This window comes from Strigops habroptila, chromosome 1, assembly GCF_004027225.2.
Source record: "Strigops habroptila isolate Jane chromosome 1, bStrHab1.2.pri, whole genome shotgun sequence".
NCBI classification, from domain to species: domain Eukaryota; kingdom Metazoa; phylum Chordata; class Aves; order Psittaciformes; family Psittacidae; genus Strigops; species Strigops habroptila.
In genome coordinates, this window is record NC_044277.2 from 105,344,951 (window position 1) to 105,366,440 (window position 21,490).

The 21,490-nt window shown below is 41.1% G+C and overlaps 1 protein-coding gene across 4 annotated transcripts in view; it reads left to right on the forward strand.

Moving 5' to 3' along the window:
* The window catches only part of DPP6 (dipeptidyl peptidase like 6), a 560,201-nt gene extending 538,955 nt beyond the window's left edge, over nt 1-21,246 (forward strand). For 3 of the 4 annotated variants that reach the window (XM_030488693.1, XM_030488709.1, XM_030488702.1), the window contains exons 17-26: nt 4,122-4,169; nt 7,967-8,065; nt 10,376-10,445; nt 12,393-12,587; nt 13,542-13,596; nt 14,458-14,563; nt 15,417-15,475; nt 17,191-17,263; nt 17,363-17,436; nt 19,002-21,242. In XM_030488693.1, the coding sequence (XP_030344553.1) occupies nt 4,122-4,169; nt 7,967-8,065; nt 10,376-10,445; nt 12,393-12,587; nt 13,542-13,596; nt 14,458-14,563; nt 15,417-15,475; nt 17,191-17,263; nt 17,363-17,436; nt 19,002-19,148 (926 nt within the window). In that variant the 3' untranslated portion in view covers nt 19,149-21,242. Of the gene's footprint in view, nt 1-4,121; nt 4,170-7,966; nt 8,066-10,375; nt 10,446-12,392; nt 12,588-13,541; nt 13,597-14,457; nt 14,564-15,416; nt 15,476-17,190; nt 17,264-17,362; nt 17,437-19,001 lie in introns of all 4 variants that reach the window. The other variant, XM_030488690.2, reaches the window with a different exon arrangement.
* The last annotated feature ends 244 nt before the right edge of the window (nt 21,247-21,490 follow it).

A 21,490-nucleotide genomic window follows, 5' to 3' on the forward strand; every position in this document is an offset into this window, starting at 1 on the left:
GTCCTGCTCCTACCAGAGGGATGCAGAGAGGGATAATGGGGTTGCGGACCCCATGTGGTGCCAACCAGCATCCTAAATAGTTTTGGGGAGGTGGCAGGGAGCAGCAGTGCCAGGTCCCACATCTCAGGGTGTATCACAGTCCTGCTGGTAACTACCCTTCTGCAGCTGGGGCAGAAGGAAGAAATCCGACAGCAGCAGCAACCTCTCATCATGCAGGACTGTGACCTGCCTGTGATTCTGTGAGCAGTTACCCAAGCTACAGGGTATGTGTTGAGTCTCTTACCTTTTCACATCAGGGACCAAGCAGCTTGGTACCTACTTCACTTTCTTAAAGTGGAGCCCTTTTGTGGTTTACTGTGCAAGGAGCACAAGCAAATGCTTACATCCAGCCTGACCTGATGCTCATATGTACTCAGGACCTCTGTAAGCAAGAGGCAGAGTATTTGCAAAGTTTCCAAGGGGGATGAGTAGTCACAGGCGCTCATCAGCACTGATTAAAGAACAGAAGCAGCAGAATGTGCCAGGGCTCAGGAGTCCCAATCAAAGCCTGTTTGGAAGGGCTCTGAAGGGAGGAGACACAGAGCAGAGGATGTCCTCACTCACTCTGCTTCTGTCAGCTCCCAGCAGTTCATTGAACAAATTAGGTTTCACTCTCAGATCCGCAAATGACAGTGGATGGCATTTACCAGATGGCATGTGTAATGGGACTGTCACACCGTTATAGGCTTAAAAATAAAGTATGGAAGGCAGCTAATGAATATGCACTTCCGAATTTCAAGATTTTCTTTCTATCCCTGTCAGGCGTTAGACACTCAACTTGTGAGTGTTGAATGACTTTTGATGTGTGTGTATTAAAAGCCATAGTCTAGCATGTAACTAGGTTGTTTTACTTTAAAAATTGGTATTGAAATTAGCAATTTATGTCGTTCCTAAAAAAGTGACTTCTCTTCTTAATGACTTTCAGCCTGCTCACATGTGAAATGCATTGTTTAACTGGAATGTCATCATCGAGAATATCTCATATAAAGAGTAATCTTTCTCACAAACCTGATGATTCTGCTCTGTAGATTTCTGTCCTTACTGTTTTTCTTCATTTGTTGAAAATAAAAACTGAGCAACTCAAAACTCTACTTTTTCAAGGATACTGATACACATTTTAAAATATTCTTATTTGTCATTACCTCAAACTGAATATCTTTGTATGAGACTTCACTTTAAAATACTAATTTGGGGAGATGACAGTGAGGTAGTGAGAGACTAAAGAAACACAATATATGATACACAGAATTTTCTAAACTACATACTTGCTTTTTTCTTTATTTATTAGTTTCTCACAGGTTTTCCAGTGCCAACACAAAAAGGAAAAATAAATTAGAAAATAAAAGGATTATATGCATTGTATCCCTTTCTTTTTGTTAGGCATTTTTGTGTTAATTAAAGGACTGCTCTGGCTATGATTGAAGTCATTTGGGAGGATTCCTTTTATTTTCAGTGATGATTTTATCATGCTCATGTTTATTAGGTTTGTTGGATTTCCAGCAGACTGGCTTCTGGGACTGCAGGGAAAAAGCAGGGCAGATTTATAAATAAATACAGTCTGCATATCAATGTATATTGGTAGTAGAAAGGTAAATTCAGTTAAATCCTGGTGAGTAAAACATGGTTTTCCCCTGTGCATTATATACCCACTTAGCTGCATTCTAAGAAAATGGTGCAAACAAAGGAAGTGGATTGTTAGTGAAGAAAATTCTCAATTACTAGGAAACAAAAGTCAGGCTTCCATATCAGTCAGCTTAATTATAAATAAAACCTTTTTCTTTCTCTATATAGGTAGCGTCTACATTAAACACTCTGCACTGTATGCAATGGGATGTGGTTTCTTGGCAGCGCGGGGAAAATCATTGACACAGTCATATGGCCCTAAAGTCTTTCTTGCTCTAAAGAACTTATTTCACTTACTGAACCAATAGGGATAGCTCACAGTAACCTGTTTTTGTGGCCGTTTGTGTGCACACTGTTAGTTACAGCATTTCAAGGGCTTTTTCTCAGCCAGCTCTGCAGGAATTGCTGGTGCACAGGACTGGTGATCACACAGAATTTGTTTGTAGGTTAGAGGACTAAAGACATCTTAAAGACATCTTAAAGGGGCTTGAATCTCAGTCAATATCAAGCCTCTTTAAGCCGCCTTAATTTTGAAGCTTAAAAAATGTTAGGTTGTTTGATATTAAATGTAGCTTTATCACAGCTTTCCCCTGAATACTAGCAGCATGCCACCAGACTGTTGGAGCCCAAGAAAGTAGGAAACATGGTTTCTAACAACCTTTCCTCCATGGGTCTGTTGTACAGACAGTTGCAAACTTTGCTACCCCCATCAGCTGCACACCCTCATAACATGTTAAGTTTGAACTGGAAATACAGCATATACAAAAGAGATGTCCTGCCACGAAGACTGGTGAGGCTTCACCTCAAATACTGTGTTCAGGTTTGGGTCACTTTGTTCAGGTTTGTCACAAGAAAGACATTGAGGTGCTGGAGCAGGTCCAGAGAAAGGCAATGAAGCTGGTGAAGGGTCTGAAGCACAAGCCCTGTGAGGAGCAGCTGAGGGAACTGGGGTTGTTTAGCCTGGAGAAAAGGAGGTTCAGGGACCATATCGCTTTCTAGAACTGCCTGAAAGGAGGTTGTATGGAGGTGGTGTTGGTCTCTTCTCCCAAGTAACAAGCAATAGGAGAAGAGCAAATGGCCCCAAGTTGCACAAGAGGAGGTCTAGATTAGGTATTAGGAAAAATTTATTCACCGAAAGGGTTGTCAAGCATTGGAACAGGCTGCCCAGGGAAGTGGTTGGGTCACAACCCCTGCAGGTATCTAAAAGATGTGTAGATGTGGTGCTTAGGGACACGGTTTAGTGGTGGCCTTGGCAGTGTTAAGTTTATGGGTTGACTCAATGATCTTGAGGGTCTTTTTCAACCTAAACGATTCTGTAAGTCTATGATTCTATGATCTATGATCTTCACATACAGCATGGGAACCCTCTGGCCCTGCTGTTAAAAGCTTAGTTGGTCATACAGGTATCTTTCCCCAGCTGCTCATGCTTGCTGCTGTTGCATGGTATTACATTATGGGGAAAGGGAAGAAAAGTAATATAACCACTACCTCTGAGGTTAAGAATTAACCACTTCATCATTGCAGTGCTTCTATCACCTTCCTGAGCAGTATTGTCAAACTCGTTGGAAAAACTACGAACAGGTGTGGTAGTAACATGGGAGTGGCTGTACTGGGTCAGACTGAAGCTCATCTTGGACCAGTATCTTGTATCCAAGCCAGAAAATGATAATTGAAAAACAGAAAGAAAGAAGCTGAGAACTACAAAATGAACCTAATCTCATGGACCGCCCTGTTTTTCTATCAAGCAGCCACTTGGTGACTTTCAGAATAAGAGGTTGAATACACACCACTGTGCTAAGGACTATAGCATCCTACAGCGCCCTGTGCTGCAGACTGTAGCATCCTGTGGTAAAGACTGTAGCATGCTAAACACTGTAGTATCTTATGGCAACGAATTCTGTGGTTCACTCATGCGCATTGCATAATAATGATAATCCTCTTTGTGTAATACAGACTGATTTCAATACCCAAATGCTGCATTTTAAGACAGCATATGTGGTCTTTTTAGTATGAGAGACAAACCGATGTTAATTAATTAAAAAAAAAAAAAAAAGACAAACCCCTACACAAAACCCAAAACGTTTGCAAAACACCAACAGTTCTCCAAAGCATACAAAATGTAAATGCTTTGCTGTGATGTTAGGGTGTCATTAGAATAATTTTTAAAGCAAGTGATTTAATTGTGTTTGTGCTAATTATAATGTTTACAAATTAGGGAAAGATGCATTTAGTGGTCTGTCGGGAAAGGGCTTTGAAACCTTGTATGTCTTCGAGTCTACAGTACTGTCATTTATTCATAGACTCTTTATAATACCAGGGTGATTTGCTTTTTAGATTACTCTTGCATGGAAAACAAGTCTCAGGAGTCTTCAGCTCCGCAGAAGTCAAAACCAGGTTCACATGAGTCTGTATGTGCCTTGATAGAAATTTAACCGAGTTCTTTTCTTCTTTTTTTCAAGGTCCCCGTGTCCCGATGGTGACTGTTCACTACACAGCCGATGCACAGAGTAAGAATGGGCTTGAGCTTTGCAATTCTTGAGGGAAAAGTAGCCATGCAGGACAGTGAGATATAGCTGCTCTTTGGTAAACTTACACTAGCGTGGAGCCAAGACTATGCCTAAATACAAGTCTTCTGCATATCCAAGGCAGTTTCAGAGCTGTTGTGTTGCCATCACAACAGCTTGCTGTTTGGGGTACAAACCCAGTGGTTTCAAAATGTTTGTTACCAGCTTTCTCAAAGAAATGTGCATAGTCAGATCTCTGTCTTCTTGTTAGTCTTCCACAAATTCTGGCTTATGTCCCACTCAAAAATAGGAAATACTTAGTTTAATCTATGGTTTTAATAAAATTACTCTGATACGGATTACCAGTTTGAGAGAGGTAACACAGAGGAGCGAGTCCTACAAGTACCTCTGCTTGGTTTCCTGATCTATTCATGGGGGTATAGCACTTACTGCTTGGTAAGGCTTTTTCATACTGATGACTCACATCTACACCAATGTGAAGCTGGAATTATTCCAAATACACAGGTTTCATTCCTCAAAATCTTTTCACTGGCTGTAGCCATTCCCGTTTGGTTAGGACTCTCTTTAGAGTCCAGAAAGCCATGAGATTTCTGTGGCTCCTCCTTCATACCTATAGCAGTACAAATTATCCAAAGAGATCCATTTTTCACCCCAAGTCAGCATGGCAGGAAGCCTCAGATAGACAGCCCTTCTCTGTCCCTTCTATACAGGAGTCTTAAACAAAGACTCTTTTTCATGAGTCTCTGGAGACTTCATAATAGGGTGTGGGACTGAGTCTCATGTGAAACCAGGATTCATCTGCTCCTGTCATTTTAGTGGGAGGCCCTTATCTTTCATTTTAACACAGAGTTTAGCCCAGCCTAATGTAGATCTTAGCCCAGCCCTAACCTGCAGTTAGGGACTTCAGGCATTGCCAAATGAGAAGCGACACTTTTATTCTAGCTGTTTTGTACATTGGTATCAGTTTATGGCAGGTATCAGTTTCACTTAACTGGATTTACAGCAACTTGCTGCTGTTGCCTCTGCAAAGGAGCAGAGCAAAGCAGGGAATTTGGCTCTTAAAATAAAGGTTTTCTGTGAAGTGCTTCATTTCCCACTGAAGGTGGGAATTGTCAAAGGAAAGACTCCTGTAGCACCAGCACATGTAAGAAAAAAAACACAGGATCCCTCTTGCTTTATACAGTTCCTGTGTGTTCCCTGTTTTCTCAGTTTGTGTTGGCAACATGCTTTTCAAGCCCTTACCCAACCTAGAAAAGTTTGCTTGTAAGCAGGACGTGCAGAACGAACCCCCAAGTTCTGATTGCTATTTTTAAAATCAAATTTAAAATCAGATTTGTGGCATATTGTATTCTTTGCCATTAGAATACAAATACTCAGTAGTGTTCCACCTAGCATCAAGTGTCCAGTATTGTTAATGAGCTGTATTGTACATTTAACTCTAATTTATCTATCCATCTTTTCCATACTACTTTCCAATTAAAATGTTTGTTTGCAGAGGAAGACATGCACAAAATTTAGCAGCATCCTGGGACAAGTTAGGTTAAAGTATTATGCTGCAGCATGACTGTCCTTTGACATCTTCACTGCCAAGCAAAGCAGCACAACGTACCCTGGCCCATGGCTTAGGCCATCTGCCATCATCTTGCTTATGGGGTGACTGTGAGATAAATGGTTAATTTCCTCACGACTCTGTTTCCTCACTGGCCTATAATTTCCAGATAAATGTGCCATGATGGAGCTGAGTGATTTTGCTGTCCAGAGGAGGGCTCTTGCTGTGAAGCCAGGGTTGCTTCTGCTGGTAGTAGTGGGCTAGGTATATAGCTCCATGTGCTGGTCTGGTCCTTTGTGAAACTACTTTTGCTGTAAATATGCAAAAGTTGGCACTTGTAGCTATTCTGATATAAATAAATATGAGAATTGTTTCTTTAAGTAATACTGACAGAAATTGCAAGCTTTTCAGTCTTTCTGCACCAGTGATCACTCATACCTCGGTCTCTGTGCAAGAGTGTATCAGCTGTTCTTCTTCCCAGCAGAGACCTGGCCTCAGCAGTGCCCTCTCCTCCAGAGCAGCCCTGGTGGTGCCCTCAAGGCTCTTCATCCCACAGAGGGTGTTGCCACAGGGCCAGGAGAGTTTCTTAGCTCTGATTCGTAGCTCCAAAGTTGCTTTCTTTTCCCCCCGCCCTTCAACACAATATCTTAATTTTACCATAGACATGGAGATGGCTGACTGGCTATAACAGCACGTACAGCATAGAGCTCTCATGAGCTGTTTTATAGCCCCCTGTATAGTTTTGTAAAATACTTTTAGGTGAATAAAATGAGTGTTACTATAAAACAGAAACAGCAAATGAAGGGCTTGAAAAAGGAGCATAAACCACACCAAGACCAGTCTATTTTGACAAATATACGTGTAGCATTTATTACATAAAGAACTCAATCTAGTCATGCACAGAACACATCCCCTACTGAAATTCATGGTTTTTTGTATACAATTAGCATTTCCCCTGCTTCCTTTTTTCTCCCCTTCATTCTTTTGCTTTTGCATAAAGGGCAACTGACAGTTGCATGTTACTGAATTTGCTCATTTACTATGAGCCCATTGCTCTACAAAGGGAATTTGCCTCTGTATGCTGCAATAATCTGATAATAGTGAGTTGCACTGAATATTATAGCGTGCTTACATTTAATTAAGCGATGACCATTTGTACACCACAGACTCAAGCTCCCTGTGGTCCTAAAGCAGAAAAGAAAGTCCTTTAGGAGATATGCCAATCTTTTTTATTTTCTCCACAGTCTTCCTGGCTTTCTGTGAATGCAATTATATGAACAAATAAAACGGCTTGACTAAATTCCCCTACGTGGCAAGCCCCTTTCTGCTGATAAAGCTACTTGTGTGTGCCATAATTAAATGAGAATCTTAATATTTAACTAAACGTAATAGGCTGTTGATTTGGCACTTTTGTGGGGGTTGTGGTTTCAATAGAGATGAGTCTGGCTTTTCAGAAGCTGAGTGAATAGTCATTGAACCAATATCCTATTGCTGAAAGGACTGTGAAATGTATTAACTGGGAAGGGCATGTTTTCGTGTTGTGCCTGCCTATTCAGCAGAGATGGGCAATAAGCACATGATAATCTGGTACCATAAGTATGATTTGAGAAGCCTGGGTTACCCATCTATTTATCAGTATGTCTCAAAATGTTACAGACAATGAAATGCAGAATTTAGTACAAAACCTCAAACCCTCCCTGGGTTCACATGGCAGAGATAATGCCCTCGTTCAAATGCAGCCTGATTGCTCCAAAACCTGACATTGCAGGTTTGTATGTATGGTCTTTATCCACTCTTCTCTCCCCATGGCTTTCCTTCCCATGGATTTTCTCTTGTGTAGCAGCACAACCTTGTCCTGAAGCCCTCCATAGTTTCCTCCCTTTCCCCAATTGTCGTGTGCAAAACTTGGGCATGGACTTGAGGATATCTAGCTTTTCATGGCAGTTAGATGTCTGAGTGGGACCCATAATAATGTCTCAACACAGAAGGTCACGTTCCCATCTGCTGTAAATCAGCTGAATATCACTGATTTCAGGGATATAGCTTTCTGCCAATGCAGAACCTGAAAGGAGTTTCAAAGACTTAACTGAATTAGACATCTGTGAGGACTACAAGGAAATTCTTTCAAAAGGAAACTTGCATTGCAAATATTAAGATGGCTATAAAATGTTAAAATGCTTTTTCACAAGTGATGCCAATAGTTTTTGTGATCTTGTCCTTCTTCTTTCAGAAATTTTTGAGCTGGAGATAAATGAAAATGTTCAGCTGGCTGTAAATGACAGGCAAATGCCTAAGGTAGAGTACATGGAAATCAAGATAGACGACTACAGTAAGTAGCACTTTTCCTCTCTCTTTCTTATTCTTTTTCACTGCTATTGCTGTGAAATGATACAGTCATCTTGGCTAGACTGGCAGGAGGAAAAATTACTTTGGTTCTCAATAAACTCACTCAGTTTGCAAAGCACTCTGTTAGGAAGTGCTGCATAAGGGGGTTATTACAGAGACAGGATTTAATGCGAATGCATCAGATGAAAAGCAAAATTATAGGGTTGGGCTGGTGGTTTTATTTCCTTTTAGAATTTTCTTTGTAGAAAAAGCCACTCTGGGAGATGACACTGTGTAGTTCCCCCTTTGTTCAGGGTACTTTCCCTAGCTTGACTGGTGTATTATTATGGGTTTGAAGTGGGATACTGTAGGTGGCTGGCTACAGCTGTGACTGCCTTTCAGTATACAATATTGAACTGCAGTGAATGAAGACAACTCTCCAACGACTGCCCATCAGAGTCATTCAGAATTCTCTAACAAAGCTGTATCATTTGGGGGTTGAAATAAACCAGCTTTAGGAGAAAAGCTAAAAGAGATTTCACCTGGAGTAGAGAAGGCAGAAACCTTGGAGCAGTTTATATCTGCAGCTGGTGCTTTATTTGTGCCACATGTATAATCATTCCCCACATATCTATATGCCAGAGAGAGAAAAGCCTAGAGGCAAATAGCCAAAGCGTCAGCATTTTCTGCCTATCTCTCCAGTTGTACCTGAAACAAACTAAAAAGCATCTCCTCTAGCTGTATGTAGATAACTTACCTATACGTGGAAAATCCACATACTCAGAGTTGTGCAATGGCTCCCAAAAAACCCAGTTTGTACATTGGGTGGCAACTCTCAAAAAACCCCAAAGACCCTGGGTTGAAAGTATGACCCATAGTATTTCCCATGCCAGAAAGGAGGGCACATCTCAGACTGGATGCAGTGAAACAGAAGCAGTGAGGCGTGGTGGATGGCAGGTTACTAATTTCAACCATTACGAGGTGTTATAAAATGTAAAGCAAAGGCTGAGAGACACTTGCCATTTGAAAATGATAATAATGGCCTTAAAATGTTCTGCTTGCCATGTGGGCATTAGGAACATAAACCAGTGCATAAAATAACAAGAACAGACGTACTTCCAGGCCTTATGGGCAGGAAAAGACAGGGAAAGAGGCTGTCATAAAGATCACATCTTTCCCCCTGTGAGCCAACTCGCAGTGACACTAGCAGCTTATTAGGAATAACTCATCTTGATGCTAAATTTCTTAACAGCAGGTATCACTGAAATGCAATTCTGCTCATTTAACCAAAAATATATACGTGTGTGCAACAAATACAAGCTGGCCACAGCCACGTGGCTGTCCTTTTGTGCTCTCCCTGTATTTTGAAAGCTTTGGGCTTAACAGCCTTGGGAACACTATACATAGTGCTCAGTTGTATTTAAAGTCAAAGGATGGCCTTTTTGGCTGTCCCTGGGCCATTGATCCAATTTGCAGCTGTTAGCATTCAGATGGAATAACTAATTAGGCAGAGTGTCAGACAATAATTGCAAAGCAAACCACTTAAACCAAGCAGTTAATCTGTGTATTAATCTACTGAAAATGCTCCTAATACCTATTTAATTGCTAGGCCTTTGCTGATCTGGATTGTAGTTAACATTTTAAAAATAGATGTGGTCTCATTAATACATAAAGCATTTGTATGGCAGCATTTTTGGCTATGGGTATGAAGCCATAGGACAGTTAAATGAAGCTTTGGTGAGCACATCTCTCACTTACTCCGGTTCAGTACCAGTATAACAACGTGGGCTTCAGAACAGTTACCTCCTGTTTTACAGCAAAATTAAGCCCTTTGGAAGTTAGGATTAAAATACATGTTTCTCCATCTGTCTTCACACTATTTTAGCAAAATAATCTCATTCTCTCCCCCCGCCACCATACTTAATTGGCTTTTCAATTATCATTTTCGTCACCAATTTTCCCCCTCCTCTTCTGCCCTGAAATATTGATTTCTGACTGTGTCACTCTTCCAGCTGCCAAAAAGGAAAATTATAGCTATTGCCAGATGTTAATTGAATGCTGTGAAAGTGATGCATGACTGAACAGCTCGTGCTGTACTCACTATTTACATTTCTTGTCACCTCAGCTATCGTAATATGGGTCTTTTCTTTGACAATGTATGTGTTTCTAAGGTGTTATTTACCAGTGCCTCTGATGAAATGCTGTTTTGTTCCTGCTCATAAGTGGCAAAACCACCAGAAAAATCTACGGGTTATGGCAGTGCTGCCACACTGAAGCATGTCGTCATTTGTGGGTTGTGTTTTTTTTTCCCTAGAATTACCAATGCAGATCTTAAAGCCAGCCACCTTTTCGGACACTGCACACTACCCCTTGCTTTTGGTTGTGTAAGTTCTACTCATTCTTTCTTTCTGTTCATATTATGAGGGCAGCATGGAAACCTTGTCCATGATCAAACCCTTTTAAGATATGTTTCGTACAAGGAATGCCACTCAGCTTTAGCATCAAGTCCAGCATGTTGGTCCCTATCCCGATCTCACCTCAAAGCTGGGAGAGGCTAGACATACGTCCCTTCTCTCCTGTGTTTGAGCCAAAGGTTTTGGGGCCCAGGAGAGTGCCCCAGTGAAATCCTCTGAGTGGATTGTAGGATTCTGTAAAATTATTCCATGTACAGTTGCAGAAACAGGAGGGAAAGGAGTAAAAGTTGGATGTTGACTTTCTGTCCCAGTGCTTAGGGCTCTCACCCTGTGTTTAACAGGTAGTTTTACAGTGGGATGCAGTCAGCCTTACTGCAGCATCAATTTTAGACACCCTTATGCAGCAATCCTTCCCATGTAAATGCTAGTGTACCCTGAAGTGACAGTAAAGAGAGAGCTAGAAATCTTTGAAGATCTCCATGTTAACATTTATGTTTGGTAGGTAGTATTTTCTCCCGGCAGGCAGAGCAGATGGGTATTTCTTTATGCAACACTTAGGAGCAATAATACACATTACTGAGTTTTTTCTGGCAATTTGCAAAGAAACTGGGGGAGGGAAGTCACTGACCTTGGAGGAGCCTGTTTAGCCCTGGCTGCATCCCACTGCATTGCTTGCTCCCTGCTAGGGAATAGCCCACAAGAGAAAAGCCTCATGCAGGAGTGAAGAATGCCTGATGAAGGCCTGAACACCATCCTGCACATCCCTCCATGAAGGACAAAAACACTGCAATAAGCGTGTCGTTACATCACAAAATTACTGCAGAGAAAATGTACTTCATTATACAAGTGCTTGAGGAAGATTGGTACTCATCAAGCTAACAGCACTTGATTAGGCTGCCTCTGAAGCTGGATGTGCCTCAGTCTCACTTGAATAAATGCAAATGACTGAAGCCACATGCACATTAAAATCATGCAGTGAGTTGCCTGATGTCTCCAAGAACCCCAGAAAGGACAAGAAGTAGATGGAAGCACCAGTGGGATGCTCTACACTAATACCAGTCCTAAAATATTAATCATCATTGTCATATCTTGATTTTTCCCAGCTGTCTGGCTGAAGTGGGGTCAATGTTTCTCGAGACAGTTCCCCTGAACAGGATCCGACTCTAAGCAGAAGGGTGAAGAGGGAGTCTTGCCTGCCCTTTCCCTTTACCCACCAATTTTGGGTCAGTCGTGGCATTTTTAAGCTGTTAGTTTTAACAGCTTTAAAGGTGTCCTTTCTCTCTGTACGTGAGTGAAGCAGTGGTGACAGAAGTGATTGATAGCTCCATCTACAGCTGCTCTTGAGAACCCAGTGGGAAGGTCTGGGCTGGGTGAATGAAACCCCAGTGCTTGCCAGTAAAGAAAAGGACGATTGATGTGTGCAATCTTCATCCAACATATTTTGGCAGTGCCAGTGTACCCCAAAGGCATGCCCTTCACAAGAAATCCCTCCAGCAGAAAAATACCATCTTTGGGGAATGTAGAAAATAGATACAGATTAGAGCAGGTGTAGAAAGGGAAAACTCAACCGACCTCTGTATTGCTGCCCTGGTTTATTCACAGGAGGATCCTGCCTAGTTAGTGATGTGCTTGCTGTGCTTTCCTCAAAGCTCAGCTTAGTGCAGTGATAGTCGCTGTGCAAAGAGGGAAGCAGAAACCAACCTGTAGTTTCCACCCCAGACTCACACCAACCACACACAACCAGCCTTCTGCACATCATCACTGCAGAGGCTGGCATTCGCTTATTGAAATATGCCCTGCCTTATGATGCATGTGGGAGCTGCCGGTCCCATTACCATGGCAAGCTCACAGCTCCGGGAGGGCATATAGCCCATGCCTGATGCTTTTGCCTTTGCTTGATGCCTATTTCTGTTTCAGAGATGGGACACCCGGCAGCCAGATCGTAACGGAGAGATTTGAGGTGACGTGGGAAAGCGTCATGGTCAGCTCTCACAACGCCATCGTGCTGAAGTTTGACGGCCGCGGGAGTGGCTTCCAAGGCACTAAGCTATTGCATGAGGTTAAGAGGAGGCTGGGCTTTTTGGAAGAGAAGGATCAGTTGGAAGCTGTCCGGTGAATGACATTGTTATTGAGGAAATTAATTCATTAATGATAGTTAACCCAAGATTCTCATTAGTCCTGGTTGCCTTAATGGTGCGTTGCGTAGAGGAAGGAGATGGGAGGGAAGGACAATGTGGTCATACAGCTGTGATCAAGTGATGGCATGTGAGATAGAGCTCACGCCAGCAGTGCAGAGGGAGAGAAGTAAGTTTTAAACAGGGCTAAATTACAGCAGACTTATCTGTATCATGTGTTCAAAACCTATTTATTTTTAGCTCTGTACAGTCATACAGCTACAAATAAGTAAGCTTGAACTTCAGCACCTACATTATTTTTTGTGCTGGCCTGGTAGTTGGAAAAAATCCAGCTTTAAACTCTTACACTTTTTAAAACAGAAAAAAAAAAGTGCATAAACGTCAAGTCATGTCATATTGTTAGATTTATTCTCCACATAATCACAATTCAATAGCATCGACTTTATTATGACTTTCCAAGGTAGTGCAGGTTATTTGTTGCCATTGCTTGGTTGCAACAGGTTGCAAGATTAAATAAGAGGTTCACGTAAAAGCAGTGTGAATTTAGATTGTCTGGATCAAGGGGTAATGGCTTGATCCATAACCAAGAGAGGGGAGATTTAGATTGGACATTAGGAAAAAGTTCTTCTCTGTGAGGGTGGTGAGGCCCTGGCACAGGTTGCCCAGAGAAGCTGTGGCTGCCCCATCCCTGGCAGTGTTCAAGGCCAGGTTGGACGGGGCTCAAAGCAACCTGGTTTAGTGGAAGGTGTCCCTGCTCATGGCAGGGGCATTGGAACTAGATGAGCTTTAAGGTTTCTTCCAACCCAAACCATTTTGTGATTCTATGATTTTTCTGCTGCCACCCCAAATTCCAGCTGATAAAAATCACACTGTGTTATATCTAGAGGGGAAAATATACTTAATCCATTGTTTTTCCTCTCTCATATTCTAGGACAATGCTGAAGGAGCATTACATTGATAAATTGCGAGTCGGTGTGTTTGGGAAGGTAATGTTTTCCCTTTGTTCCTCTGTGCTTTCCTAGTTGTCTGATGTGGATAAGCAGCTGAGCTAAATCCTGATTTATTGAATATGTTGGTGGTGACATTTTTATTATTACTTATTTTTGAGATAGACCGCTTCTTGCTCAGAGATGTTAAAGATGAAAGCTTTCATTTTATCAATGTATTAATCAATTATTTTTTTTAATTGACTTTCAAGTGCTGACAGTGACTATTTGTCAGAAAAATGCTGTCAGATAAATTATTTTTTTCTCCTTGCAGACTTTAATTTTATTTTCATCTTGTGCCTTAAGGCCTGTGGCAATGTGGGTAGATCTAGCTTGTGTTGAACAAATGTACAACAACAATATTGATTTCTGACGCTGATTTGCACCACAGAGTGTGCTCAACTGAGAAACAGCAATTGCAAAGTACCCATGGTTTGAAATGAGAAAGGGATTGTGAGTTGAAATTGTTTATTGTGGGAGATACAGGCTTAGACTGGGTATCTCTACATATGTACAGCATTTCTGCAGGGAATTGTTAACAGGCTGACAGCAGACACTGAAATTGTGATGTCCATTTTAAATAGAGAAAGACTGGAGTAATATTTTGGAAAGGTGTCATATCTGGTTAGACCTACAGCCATAAAGTGGGATGAAAAGAGGTAAGCTCTTGGGCACACAACCCTCCTGCCTGCAGGAGAGTACAAGTGTAAAGCTCATCTTCAGCCTCATCTGCCAAAGCCAGGGAGATGTCCCTTGTTTTGTGTTTTTCAGGGGAAGGTCTCAGCTACTGTGTTTCTCTACCAATAAGCAATAACCCCTCACAGCAGGACCACTAATACCACTGCCCACTTTCTGTTCCAGGATTACGGTGGCTACCTGAGCACTTATATGCTTCCAGCTGGTGAAGAGAACCAGGTGTTCGCTTGTGGAGCTGCTCTCTCCCCACTGACAGACTTCAAACTATATGGTAATCCATATCCGAAAGTGCACAGACCCTCATGCTGACCGCGTATGATGTTTATGCCCTACCTTTTCCCAGTTATCTTCTCTTTCTTCCCCAAGATCCTGCCTGTTTTGTATTTTGTGTCTTCTTAGGACTAGCGATAAACCCTGTTTCTCCCTCAAGAGCAATTTTGCTGGCACCAGTAGGACCAGACGTGGTAGTCAGAGTAATCAAATCACTTTTATTACTCACTCCTTTTAAACAAAGGAGAATTGGCTCTAAACCCCTCCAGCCTTTGCCACTAACCTCCATGACTGCCTTGAATGTGCTTCATTCTTGCCTGAACCATCCATCCATGCAACCTGTGGTCCAGTCTGCCTGCCCCGTTCTCTCTCCCACAGCAATACTCCACTGCACGTGGCAGTCCTTTCTCTCAGGGACACCAGTTCCCTTTGTACTTAGTGCCAGTGAAAATCAGGAGACTGCCATGAAAGTCAGTGATGTTAAGCTGGCCTTCAGGTCCTGTACAGTTATCCCTTAGGCCAGCTGGAACTTGCAGTCAGCTGTTGGTGGAGATGGTCCCATGTGAAAGGAGAAAGGGACACAACATGATGGTGCTTTTTCTCTTGTATTTCAGTTGCATTAAGGAAAGGAAAATAAAGCTCTTCTGTGACTGATTAGAAACCATAAATACATGGTGATGATGAAAGACTGTGGTATTATGCATATCCTTAGCACATTTTCAAAAACTTTTAGAAATATGTCCTCTGTAATTAGGGCAATGTTAGAAAATAAAGGTCTATTTTAGTATTTGACTCAGAAGCGCCAGTGTACTTACCTATGACTGAAAGAGATGTTTTCATTTTTTCTTTTCAAGCTTCAGCCTTCTCTGAAAGATACTTGGGCTTGCATGGGATTGATGACAGAGCATACGAGGTAACTGCATCGACATTGCATTTCCTTAATAAAATGTGAATTGGGTTTTAACTCCTCCTCCATATGTTCTCTTTTGGGGAAGGAGCAAGGATATACCAGAGGGACTTGCTAGTAAAATTCTGAGGGTGTCCTCCAGCCTTTTTTTTTGTCTTAATAGTAATAAATGGATATGGGGTTTATTGATTAGTCTTCATGCCTGCCTCTCTAAATCGGGTAAATATGGTTATTCCAGTTTTACAAATTGAGGCTGAGTGACCCAGCTGTGCCAAGTGGACACAATGTCACAACCTCCTTTAAAGTTCATCCCAATAGTCTTGCCACTTTGATTCTCAATGAGACACAATTTTTGACCCAAAGTCAAGTGAAGCTCAGTTTCTCTTGGCTTTTTCAAAGTAAGAACAGATGAGATATTTCAGGTAGGCGGAACTCTGTGCCAGAATTGAGAAGGACATGGAAAAGGAGACGTGGCACCAATTAACGAAGATATTGTTTGATGTGCATGATGGGATCACTTGGTTCATGTGCTTCAGTTACTTGAAGGAAAAACCTAATAAAGAATAGTCACACAAACGAAATTTGTTATTTAGAAAGCTTTGTCTTCAGCTAGAAGACATGAAGGCAGCAATAGTTTGAAACTGTTTTCTCACAGTGAAGGCAGGTAGCACCCTGTGACCCTGCAGTGAAAGCTTTTTCCCGGTTGTCTAAACACTGAGTTCATTGTCTCTCAAATTTTGCACTCATGATCATTGCAAATTCTTTTTGTCCTTTTAGATATTTGAAGACAGGTCAGTAGAGGTGAAAGCAAGGGAAAATATTCCATAATTGAGAGCCTTGAATTGTCACATGCTCTTTGCGCATTGAAAAATTGGCCAAAGCAAACAGTGGTACTCTTGGTTGACTTGGGATTAATTGCTAGGAACAGCACCTGAACTCTCCACAGAGCACAGCACTGTTCCAGACAAGTCCCTTAGCTGATACACGTCTCCTACACACCATAGTTGAACCATGAATCACTCAGAAGAACCGCTCCTAACCTGTGGACCAGACATTATGGAGGTCATGTAATTCAAGACCTGATGTAGACTCCAAAAAATCTGTATTATGGTAGGTTACATCTGAGGCAGCAGAAAGGAAGGAGCCATATAGACGAAGAACAGAGTGCAAGACGTGCATACACCATCAAAAGGCTTAGGCATTGCAGCCTAGGCATTGCAGCCATCAATCTGAGGATGAGAGAACTCATTAATTAAGTCCTACAGCAGTGGACACTTGAATTTAGTATTATATCTTCCCCCGACCTGTCAAAGCTCATGGAGGTTGGCTTTCAAACCGTACCAAAGTTACTCCAGCTCTCTGAAGAGTTCTTAGACACAGGCACCTGGGCACGCTTTTCAGCAGTGTTTTGAATTCACTGGAAATTCACTTTGACGTTTTCCATGTGTTCTGCAGTTCAGACTTTTAGTGAAGGACTATTATCAGAACAGATGAGGGTCTCTGACCTCTTCCTGCTGCTGATATTGAGACTGGAAGGACAGGGTGAGAGGTTATTTTACCTCTAGATTGACTCAAGTAGCCAAGAGAATATGCTGTGCTGCTGTCTGCTTGTTATCCTTGTGATGAAGTATCAAACAGAATTAAGTACTTCTATTTACTTCGTATAAATTGCTAATTTCTAGTGAGATTTTTTAATCTTATTTCAACCTTTACCTTCACAGATCAACAAATTGGCACACAGAGTCTCATTACTGAAGGAACAGACATTTTTGATCATTCATGCTACTGCTGATGGTAAGTTAGGCCCTCATTTGAGCTCATTACATGTTTAGGATAGCTTTGATTTTTCTTAATTAAATTTGCCTCTTTAATGATTTTAATCTGTTTTTACAGAAAAAATCCATTTTCAGCATACTGCAGACCTTATCACACACCTTATTAGGGCAAAGGCTAATTACAGCTTGCAGGTACAGTATGTGTTTCCTTTTTTCATATTTGAAGAGTTATTTCCCAGTTTGAACTCAAACTGCTGTTAGGCAGCAGGCTTTGAAAGGCCATTTGCAAACTCAGCCTGGCAGTAGAAATAGGACCTGCGTATAATGTGTTCATATATATTCCCATGATTATTTGATACCACTATTTTGGTTTGGACAGTTGTAGAACAATTATTAAATTACAGTAAATTAGGTTTTAAGAGACATGTCTCTGAAGAATTAATGCCTGTTGACTTTCTTTGGCAACAACATGCCAAATTCAGGATGAATTACAGGAAAACAGGAATTTAAATTAAATTAACCAGAAAAGTTAAGCACAGAAATGTCACTTAAATCTGACATCTCTCTGCAAACACCATACGCTGGCCTAGAAAGCCTCTACTTCCACCAAATTACATCTCTGGTTTGCTGAATGGCCCAAGTCCAAGCCATTAAAGCTTCCAGAATGAACCCATCCACCAGCCATGGGGATGGTCCCTACCCTCTGCTACATCCCAAGCTACAGCCAGGACATTGCAACTAGCCCAGGCTCAATCCATGCCAGGGACCATGTATAGCTCACAGCACAGATGGTTGTGTTGCAGTGCCCAAGTCCTACTAAGCTTGATTTACTGAATACCAGCTCCCTCTGGCTGCATTTCTGCAGAGCTTCATGTGATGGATATGCTCATTCCATCATGCTCCAAAGGCAGATAGGATGGAGCACAGACACGAGAGCTAAGCAATGAGCCCAGCACAGATATGGTCAGTGCTACAATGACTGACATGGTCCTACACATTTCCCAATGAAGAAGCATTGTGCATTGGAGCTTGAAGGCACCGATGGGCTTGAGAGACGTCAAAGGTTAGTTGAAGACTGAATAGAGAGCTGAGGATTCTGCATCTGGGATTGAGGTACATAGAGCAGCCGTGAGACACCTCAGTCCTGCCTACAAGCATCCAGCCCTAGAAATTCATTTTTTCCCCATTCAATATCCCAATCTAGATGACCCATTATGATTCTGTCACATTCTTTCCTCATGTGCAGAAGTTACCTGTTCCATTTAGATAGAAACTTGTGTTTAAACTATTTCATTTTAGCTTCCCACATTTTTTCTATTTAATTACTTCTTCAGCAAGTTTGTTTCAGTTTTTTATTTAATGGCATTTTTAGTTTAAAGCCCTCACTTTAGTCTGTAAAACCAAGCACCATTTCTCTCCAAAGATTTGCACTGGAGGAGTTTTTTTTTTCAGTTTTCACAAGGACCAAGCACTGTTATTTGTAAGTATGGTCTGGTTCTGCTTAGCCTGAACTTTTTCAGAGTGGAATTAAATGGAAAATACATACTCCCCCCAAAAAGTTGCTTTTGAAGGAAGATGCAAGTCTAAGCTCAGAGCTGTGTGGAGCCTGAATTACCCTGGACTTCATGCATCTACAGGAAGACACATAGTGCTGAGGAGAGGTAGCGGGTCTGCAGGCCAGCTCAAGCTGCAGAGATGGGTGGTCAGTCCTGAGACTCTAAGCTCCTAACAGTGTATATTTGTCTGTTTCTTTGCAGATTTACCCTGATGAAAGCCATTACTTTAGCAATGCAGCATTGGAGCAGCATTTGTACAACTCCATCGTCAACTTCTTTGTGGCATGTTTCCAAGTTCAGGACAAACTCCCACTAGCCCCACTGAAAGAGGAGGAGGATGACGATTAACCCTACTTGTCCGTGCTAAGCACAAGGCAGATCTCTCTAACAATATGCAACTGGATCATTTTCCTGAAGAAAGAGATGTTATGTTGTTAGCATGTATTTAAAAAAACTGAAAGCAGCTCATCTGCTTTACTTGACAGCAACTCCTTCCTAAATGGAAGAACATTAAGCATGGTGAACTCAGCAGAAACTGCTGTCTGAAATTAATCCATCACAACCAACGTCACCCTTTTATTTGTTTGTTTGTTGGGTTTTTTTTCCTTTTTTTCCTTTCTTTTTTTGAAGTTTGCCACAAGGTGACTTCTAGCATGTAAGTGGTAAGACACTGAACTTGAAGGAACACCCCAAGAAACCGCTTTGAGGACTGAAAGATTTAATGTCTCTGCATTCAAGCAGTCAAGCAGTAGTAGTGAAATCCATCATCCACATTAAGGTTACTACAATTAGCATCACACTGTGTCAGAAAAAAATCTAACCTAATATATGGAAAAGATTATAGCACAATTATTTTAAAGGATACTGATTCATACACATTCACCTGCTCTTTCGCATGTTCAGAAGGTTTGTCATTGCTACAGGACATGCAAATTCACTTGTATGAATTATCACTACAGTTATACTCATCTTCACCTTCCTGTAATCATTTCTAAATTTTGTGTAGCTTTTACTTCTGTTTTCATTGGGTGTCATGCTTACCATATTAGCTTCTCAGCTTGTTCTATATGGGGAAAAAACCTTACACCAAATTAACCAAGTAACTTTAGACCTCAGGGGTCTAAGGAGGCAATGGGGGGCCAAAGTACTCAGACATTAAAAACTCTATTAGAATAAAACAAAGGAAATCTCACTCTAGTATTCTCGGCATAGCCTTTGCCTGCAAGATTGAGTATTTTATTTGGCAGCCTTGAAAAATATGCACATAAATAAGCTAAATCAGCTTAACAGTGAGATATTTTTATTGTGCTATAGAAAAATATGTGACGGTCACGATTATTCTTTTTCTTCTATTAGTGTTGGAACAATTGCTGGCAACCTGTTGGGGAACAGCTAGATGAGGCTATGGTAGCAGGAATTTGTACCAGATACTTCACAGATCATCTCATAAAAGCTGTTTAAACAGAACCAGTGTGCAGAGATTTATTGCACATGCTGTCAGTGGCTTAGTTTTATTCCAGGTCAATGATTAGCATATTCCAAACATGTTTAATTATGTATTCTGCTCACACTAGTTTTGTCAAGCATAAAAATGAAAATAAATTAAAAAAAGAGTATTTTTTCTTTAAAATACCTAACACTTCATTATAGCAGTGCAAAGCAACTTTTCAAACGTCTTGTGAAAACATTCAACTCTCAGAAAGAAGCCCAACCTTCATTCACTTCCACATACTTCATCACAACAATTTTGACTAGTGTCGCTCCTTGTAAAATATTCTGACCAAATGTACAGCCAGTATTAATACTGTATATTTCATTTTGTTGTATATAAAGGAATGTAAGTCAGTTCTTTGTCAGATCCCCAATCCAATATTAATCTTGTTTCAGCCTGCATGCGATAACACTTCTTTGCTGATCAGGACTCTTTAGAAGTACTAGCTTGGAAATATAACAATTAATGTAATTCCTTTTCTTGCTTTGACAGCTTGATATCAATGCTGGTTTCTAATTTTTACATAGTACTGTGGGTAAACTCACATCCTGACAGCAATGATGATGTTTCCATTGTGTTCTTTAGTGTGTCTTTTTTATTATCTTTATTTTAAGCTTTGAATGTTGGTTGTACTTTGACCATCATGAAAAATATATTGATGAACCACAGAAATGACCTAGTTTGGGTTTGATTATCTTCTTTACTTTACAGTGCATCGACATTGTGTGAACAAGAACTACGGTATAAATCTGCTTTATCTGGCAAAATGCCAAATAGACAATAAGAATGCTGCGTGTCCAGATTTTGCTACACTGAACAGGCTCAAAAGCCTGAAATGAACTTGACCTGAGAAATGTAAAAATCCGCTCTGTCCACAATCTTTTGTAGAAAGAACTTTAGGATGTGGCATGGTAGTGTTTGTTCGTTCATGGAATAAAACATTATTTTACCACCCTGGTTGCTACTGCTGTTATTTAGTGTTGAGTACTTAAATAAGCATCAAGTTGCTGGAAGTGCTATTCCTGGTTGAACTGAGCCCAAACTCCAGGGTGCAGATCAGAAAAGTGAAAACAAGTCTTTATAAATAAATACACATGGTGTCACTATGGTAAATTGTGACTGCTTTTGAGGAAAGCGTGGAGTATCATGAAGTGGGTTCAATCCCAAAGTAGCAGTTCATGAGAAGACCCCTATCACC